The sequence below is a fragment of the Nycticebus coucang genome, chromosome 1 (assembly GCF_027406575.1).
Source record: "Nycticebus coucang isolate mNycCou1 chromosome 1, mNycCou1.pri, whole genome shotgun sequence".
NCBI classification, from domain to species: Eukaryota; Metazoa; Chordata; class Mammalia; order Primates; family Lorisidae; genus Nycticebus; species Nycticebus coucang.
The window spans coordinates 134513586-134521717 of record NC_069780.1 but is presented as its reverse complement, the minus strand read 5'-3'; the positions used below and the strand labels follow the sequence as shown (position 1 = coordinate 134521717).

Here is an 8132-nt window from a genome sequence, read left to right as displayed (position 1 = left end):
GAGATGGCAGTTGGGGAAGTACAGCACAGAGAAATAACCAGGGGAGTTTCTGCTTGGGAATTGTTTCACTCTCTGAGGGAGACACCAAATTCTCCCTCAAAATCAGATCTCCAGGAGCTAATGCGGTGGCTCGTGCATTGTAATACTAGCACTCTGGGAGGCCACAGTGGGTGGATCCCTTGAGCTCAGGAGTTTGAAAACAGCTTGAACAAGAGCAAGACCCCATTTCTACTAAAGACAGAAAAATTAGCTGGGTGTTGTGTTGGGCACCTGTAGTCCCAGCTACTTGGGAGGCTGAGCCAGGAGGATCACTTGAGCTCTGAAGTTTCAGGTTGCTGTGGAGGGAAGCTGATGCCTCGGCATTCTATCCTGGGCAACAGAATGAGACTCTGTCTAAAAAAAAAAAAAAAATCAGACCTCTGTCTTCCTGGTTGCAAAAGGTATACTCTAACAAGAAACTTACCAAGTGAAGCAACCAAGGATAAGCAAAGAAAATGCAACAGACCTCCTCTAATAGCAAATTCCCTTGGCAATCACTCAAGCAATTTAAAATAAAAAGAAGTTGCAACCAGGAACAACAACTAAGATTTGATTCCCATGCTAACCTCTTTTAGACTCAGCACAAAGCTACAAATTCTGGGAGATGTAGGCCCCCACAAGGACTGTATAGATGGAGGTAACACGGGCATGTAACAAAACAACCTTCTAAGCAAAATACACTGCTAACTAGTTCTTCTAATGAAAGAAAGACAGAAAGAAAGAAAGAAAGAAAGAAAGAAAGAAAGAAAGAAAGAAAGAAAGAAAGAAAGAAAGAAAGAAAGAAAAAAGAAAGAAAGAAAGAAAGAGAGAGAAGGAAGGTACTACCAAATCCAAAAAAGGGGGGGGGACCAGATATATAGCAGCACCCCTCGCCCCCTACCATAAGAATGTGACCTTTTGTAACTGTCCTAGGAAATAGCCCCGAGCTGAAGCAGATAACCGGTAACTGGTTCTGAAAGAAAAAAGCTAAGCAAATGTTTAACTGCTGATCTTGTCTTAAGACAGATGAGTAATGAACCAGAGTTGTTCTTATCTGGAAAAGCCCCTATGTCTGCTACCCCTCCCTAAAGCCCCTGCTATGTCTGCTACCCCTCCCTACTTTGTGGTTTTTGCCTTTATAAGCTTGTAAAACCTGCTGTTCAGAGCTTGACTCCTCAGCTCCTAAAAGAGTTGCGAGTCAAGCCCCAGCATGCTGGAATAAAATCCTCTTGCTGTTTGCATCAAGCACTCTCTCTTGCGGTTGATTGGGGTCGTCATCGCTCAGGGCAGAGTGGGGGGTCCTGCCCCAAGTCTTTCATCTGGGGGCTCGTCCTGGATTTGACGACCACCCCTCACCTGCAGAGTCGACCTTGGAGGTAAGAAAGGGGTACCCCGAAAACTGTCTGGTCTGTGTCTTCAGTCCCTTGTTTGACTTTGTGTGCGCACTTTCGATTTCGCAGCCGTTCGGCACCTCATGAGAGTGGCCGGACAGTGGTCGGTAGACGTGCCCAGAGGACCACAGGCTGAAATCCTGGGGGACGCCCCAGGAACTGAGGAGAACCAGGGACACCTGGTTGTCTCCTGCTGTAAGAGCGCTGATCGAGTCCAGTTGTTTGATCAAAAATTATGGGAAACACACCCGTCTGATTCTATTGTAGGCTTGTGAGGGACCAAGTGTGGTAGGTAGGTCCTTGTATCTGTAATATTTCTGTTATTCCTGTTATTTGTGTTTCTGACATATCTATTGACAATGGGACAGACTGTGACAACCCCTCTGAGTTTGACTCTAGATCATTGGACTGAAGTGAAGAGAAGAGGTTGTGACATGTCAGTAGAGGTTAAAAAAAGGCCCATGGCAGACTTTCTGCTCCTCGGAGTGGCCTACTTTTAACGTCGGCTGGCCCTCAGGAGGAACCTTTGACTTATCTCTTATTTTTGCTATCAAAGAGATTGTTTTTCAGAGAGGACCGGGAGCCCATCCAGATCAACAACCTTACATCATAGTCTGGCAGGACCTGGTGCAGAATCCGCCCCCCTGGGTTCAGCCGTGGACTGCCACATCCAGGCCCCCGTCTAATCCTCGGGTGCTTGCTGTCCAATCTTCCAGTTCCAGAAAAGGGGGCAACAGCTCAGACCCCCCTAAGAAGATCTACCTGGAAATACAGACTGATCATCTTCTCCTCGACCCTCCACCCCCTCCTCCCCCATACCCTCCCTCCTTGGCTCCTGTCAGGGGGCAGGGAGGACCAGCATCGCCGGATCCGGCGATTGCCCCCTCTGCACCCCCGGGGGAACCTTCACTGGGGCTCACACAAGGTACCACGAGTCACCACCGGGGAGGAATGTCTCCCGACACTACTGTTGTCCTGCCCCTGAGGGCATACGGCCCCCTGCCAGTGGCAACAGATGAGGGACCACCTCCTCTCCAGCCCCTCCAGTACTGGCCATTTTCTTCCGCAGACCTGTATAACTGGAAAACTAATCACCCCCCTTTTTCAGAAGACCCCCAACGCCTGACTGGGCTGGTAGAGTCCCTGATGTTCTCTCATCAGCCCACATGGGATGACTGCCAGCAGCTCATACAGACTCTCTTCACTACTGAAGAGAGGGAGAGGATTTTACTAGAAGCTAGGAAGAATGTACTCGGGGCGGATGGGCGTCCTACCCAGCTCCCCAACATCATCAAGGCTGCCTTTCCCCTCTCCAGACCTAACTAGGACTTCAACACGGCAGAAGGTAGGGAGCGACTGACAGTCTATCGCCAGGCTCTAGTGGCTGGCCTCCGTGGGGCAGCAAGATGCCCCACTAATTTGGCTAAGGTAAGAGAAGTAATACAGGGGGCCACGGAACCCCCCTCAGTGTTTCTTGAGCGCCTAATGGAAGCTTTTAGGTGCTACACCCCATTTGACCCTGCCTCTGAAGGACAGAGGGCTTCCATGGCTATGACTTTCATAGGGCAGTCAGCTGTAGACATTAAAAGAAAGCTGCAGAGGATTGAAGGATTGCAGGACTATACCTTGCAGGATTTAGTTAAGGAAGCTGAGAAAGTATACCATAAAAGAGAAACTGAGGAAGAAAAAGAGCAGAGAAAGGAGAAAGAGAGAGAGAAAAGGGAAAATAAGAGAGACCGAAGACAGGAGAAAAACTTAACACGGATTTTGGCTGCAGTAGTAGGGGAGAAGAGCCAGGAACAGACCCAAGGTAGAACTAAGAAGTCAGGTAGCCTGGGCAACCGCGTCCCATTAGATAAGGATCAATGTGCCTACTGTAAGGAGAAGGGGCACTGGGCCAGGGAATGTCCTAAAAAAAAGAAGAAAGAACTCTCCAAGAAAGTACTGGCCTTAGAGGAAGAAGAAGATTAGCGGGGACGGGGCTCGGAACCCCTCCCCGAGCCTAGGGTAATACTTAAGGTGGAGGGGAAGCCAGTTGAGTTCCTAGTAGACACCGGAGCTCAACACTCAGTCCTACTCGAACCATCAGGACCCATCTCCAAGAAAAAATCCTGGGTTGTAGGGGCCACAGGGCATCAGCAGTACTCATGGACTACCCGAAGATCAGTAGATCTGGGAGTGGGACAGGTAACCCACTAATTCTTAATTATCCCTGAGTGCCCTGCGCCCCTCCTTGGGAGAGATTTACTCACCAAAATGGAAGCCCAGATCACTTTCACTCCTGATGGCCCAGAGGTAACCCAGAATAAGAGAGTAACAGCCCTGACCATGCGTTTGGAGGATGAACATAAACTCTTTGAAAAGCAATGGGAGAAAGGGACTAGTCTCATACATGACTGGCTAGAAAAATATCCCGGGGCATGGGCCGAAACTGCCGGAATGGGACTGGCCGCAGAAAGGCCGCCTATAGTCATAGAACTCAAAGCTACTTCCACTCCTGTGGCAGTGCGCCAGTATCCTATGACTAGGGAAGCTCGGGAAGGGATTAGGCCTCACATTCAGCGTCTCCTACAGCTGGGCATACTAGTAAAGTGCCAGTCACCATGGAACACCCCCTTATTACCCGTCAAGAAACCCAGCACAGGAGACTATCGCCCTGTGCAGGACTTGAGAGAAGTAAGCAAGCAGGCACAAGACATCCACCCCACCGTGCCTAACCCTTATAATCTGTTAAGCTCTCTCCCTCCGGACCATATCTGGTACACCATCCTGGATTTCAAGGATGCCTTCTTCTGCCTCCGACTACACTCCTCTAGCCAGAACATCTTCGCATTTGAATGGAGAGACCCAGACTCTGGAATGACGGGGCAATTGACATGGACCCGACTTCCACAGGGGTTTAAGAACTCCCCAACCATCTTTGATGAAGCCCTCCACCAAGACCTAGCTCACTTTCGCGCCAGCCACCCTCAGGTAACGCTCCTAAAATATGTAGATGACTTACTACTAGCTGGAACGACAAAGGAAGAGTGCCATCGGGGCACAGAACTGTTCCTGGAAGAGCTAGCCCGCTTAGGATATCAAGCCTCCGCCAAGAAAGCCCAGATCTGCCAGAAAGAGGTAACGTACCTGGGTTACACCCTAAGAGGAGGGCAGAGATGGTTAACGGAAGCCAGGAAGCATACTGTGACTCAGATTCCAGTTCCCCACTCGCCTCGCCAGGTGCGAGAATTCTTAGGGACTGCGGGTTCTGCCGCTTATGGATACCGGAGTTTGCTACTCCGGCAGCCCCCCTCTACCCTTTGCCCAAGGAAAGCACTCCCTTCGAGTGGGATGCCAGCCAACAGCGGGCCTTTGACAACATTAAAAAGGCATTATTATCAGCCCCGGCCCTGGCTCTACCAGATGTAACAAAGCCCTTTGTCCTATACGTAGATGAGAAGAGAGGAGTGGCCCGAGGGGTGCTGACGCAGCCTTTAGGGCCATGGAAAAGACCAGTGGCATGCCTCTCCAAGAAATTAGACCCCGTCGCTGGTGGTTGGCCAGCCTATCTGAGGTCTGTGGCGGTACTGGTAAAAGATGCAGACAAATTGACTATGGGGCAGAAGTTGACAGTCATTGCCCCCCATGCCTTAGAAAGCATCATCAGAGAGCCCCCTGATCGGTGGCTGTCCAATGCCCGCATGACACACTACCAGAGTCTCCTATTAAATGGAGACAGAGTCCAGTTTGGCCCTCCTGTCATCCTCAAGCCGGCTACCCTACTACCTGATACCTCTGTCCGGGAGGATGTATTACACACATGCCAAGAAGTACTGGCTGAGGAGACTGGAACTCGGAGGGACCTCTGTGATCAGCCCCTGCCGGATGCCCAATTGACCTGGTTCACTGATGGGAGCAGCTCCATAATAGAAGGTAAAAGGGTGGCCGGGGCGGCGGTGGTGGACGATAAGCAGACCATCTGGGCAAGTAGTCTGCCTGAAGGGACGTCGGCCCAGAAGACCGAGCTGATCGCCTTGCCCCAGGCCTTACGTTTGGCAGAAGGAAAAAAGTTAACATATACACCGATAGCAGGTATGCTTTTGCTACGGCCCATGTCCATGGGGCCATTTACAGACAGCAAGGACTGTTAACTTCAGCAGGAAAAGAAATTAAACACAGGGAAAAAATCCTAAGTCTACTGGAGGCTGTTCACCTCCCTAAGAGAGTGGCCATAATCCACTGCCCTGGACATCAGAAAGGGGGGGTCCAGAGTTGCCGAGGGAAACCAAAGAGCCGACCGAGAAGCTAAGCTAGTGGCTCAAGGGCTCAACATCCTACCGCTATATGAAAACACTTTAAGGCCTAGCCTTAAAGAAATAGCACCCCCCCCCCTTATCAAAAACTTTAAATATTCGGAGGGGGATCTCGAGAGGATGGACAGATTAGGCCTCCACCTAGAATCCCCAGAGGGGATCCGAGAAACCCCGGAAGGGAAAAACATCCTCCCTGAGGAGCAGGCAATCACCTTTCTCAGGCAACTTCATAAATTAACCCATCTGGGCCCCAAGCATCTGAAAACCATTGTTCAGTCCTCTCCATACTATATTATAGAATTAAGTAAGCTCGTTGATGCAGCTGTAAAAGAGTGCAGACCTTGCCAATTAGTAAACACCCAGCCTAGCACACTACCTCAGGGAAAACGACTCCGAGGGGATCGCCCTGGAAGCTACTGGGAAACAGATTTTACTGAGATTAAGCTGGCTAAGTACGGATACAAGTACTTGCTAGTGTTCATAGACACTTTCTCAGGATGGGTCGAAGCTTTTCCTACAAAGAGGGAGACTGCTCAAGTTGTGGCCAAAATAATATTAGAAGAGATTTTTCCAAGATTTGGGCTACCCAAAGTAATCAGATCCGACAACGGTCCCGCTTTCGTTGCCCAGGTTAGTCAGGGTTTGGCCAAAATCCTGGGGCTTGAGTGGAAATTACATTGTGCTCATCGGCCCCAGAGCTCAGGGCAGGTAGAGAGGATGAATAGAACCCTAAAAGAGGCCATGACTAAATTATCCTTAGAGACTGGCATTACTGACTGGACAGTCCTCCTTCCCTTTGCCCTGTTCCGTGTGCGCAACACCCCTAGCACTCTCAAGCTGACCCCCTTTGAAATCCTATATGGAGCTCACCCGCTCGTTGCCATGCAGCACTTCCCTTCCCCAGAATCTTACTCCTCTCAATCTCTATACACCAGATTAAAAGCCCTTGAAACCGTGCAAAAGGAAGTGTGGAGCCGGCTGATCGAAGCCTACAAGCCCGGAGATCTGCAAATACCTCACCAGTTCCAGGTTGGAGATTCGGTGTACATCCGGCGCCACCGGACAGCCAACCTTGAACCACGGTGGAAAGGACCATACCTAGTACTGCTCACAACCCCAACCACAGTAAAAGTTGATGGCATCGCAGCCTGGATCCACGCGTCTCATGTCAAACCAGCACCGCCGCCAGACTCCGGGTGGAAAGTGGAAAAGACGGACAACCCCCTCAAGCTCCGCATCTGCCGCAGTAGCCCTGCTCCTGCTGATACAACTCCCGGTGATAAGTAGCTCCAGTCCCAATCCCCATGCCCCCCAAGGTTAACCTGGCAGGTTCTCTCTCAGACTGGTGATGTAGTATGGAGTACTACAAAAAAAGACCCTCCTTGGACCTGGTGGCCGTCCCTCACCCCAGATATTTGCGCCTTAATAGCACGGCTAGATAATTGGGATATCTCCGATGAGACCTTTCAGGAGGTTCCATCGAGCCTTGATCATCATTTGGCAAAGCGCTCGCTTACCCAAGGCTCCACATCCCAAGGCCAGTACATTGCAGACGCCCCTGGCTGTGGCAACTTGCCCGCCCAGCGCCGGATGCGACAAACGGAGTTCTATATCTGTCCCCGGGACGGGAGAACGAGAAGCCAGGCCAACAGATCATACTGCTTCTAATTCTTACCTTTAGGCCCTGCATTTTCAACCATATAGTCACCTTCGTCCGGGAGAGAGTAAGTGCTGTACAAGTGTTAATGCTCAGACAGAATTACCAGTCTCTCCACCAGGACGATAGCCATGAGAATGAATACATAGAGCCAGAAGTTCCATGATTAGAACTTCCCAAAAAACAAATGGTGGAATGAAGGAAAGTACTACCAAATCCAAAAAGGGGGGGGTGGGACCAGATATGTAGCAGCACCCCTCGCCCCCTACCATAAGAATGTGACCTTTTGTAACTGTCCTAGGAAATAGCCCCGAGCTGAAGCAGATAACCGGTAACTGGTTCTGAAAGAAAAAAGCTAAGCAAATGTTTAACTGCTGATCTTGTCTTAAGACAGATGAGTAATGAACCAGAGTTGTTCTTATCTGGAAAAGCCCCTATGTCTGCTACCCCTCCCTAAAGCCCTGCTATGTCTGCTACCCCTTCCTACTTTGTGGTTTTTGGCTTTATAAGCTTATAAAACCTGCTGTTCAGGGCTTGACTCCTCGGCTCCTAAAAGAGTTGCGAGTCAAGCCCCAGCATGCTAGAATAAAATCCTCTTGCTGTTTGCATCAAGCGCCGTCTCTTGCGGTTGATTGGGGTCGTCATCGCTCAGGGCAGAGTGGGGGGTCCTGCCCCAAGTCTTTCAAAAGAAAGAAAGATTGATTTTCCTTTAATAGCTGTCTTTTGTGAAGTTTGTATTCCTCCAGCATTTAAGGTAGTACCAACCTGTTA

The 8132-nt window shown here is 50.1% G+C and overlaps 1 protein-coding gene across 1 annotated transcript; it reads left to right on the top strand.

The window, feature by feature from the left end:
• Positions 1–1768: 1768 nt before the first annotated feature.
• Positions 1769–4391, top strand: LOC128589361 (uncharacterized; the record flags this gene model as incomplete). Its single annotated transcript, XM_053596253.1, is given in 2 exon segments — positions 1769–1858; positions 1860–4391. Coding segments are annotated over 2 exon segments (2622 nt in total), but the record flags the coding sequence as incomplete, so codon positions are not given.
• Positions 4392–8132: the final 3741 nt, after the last annotated feature.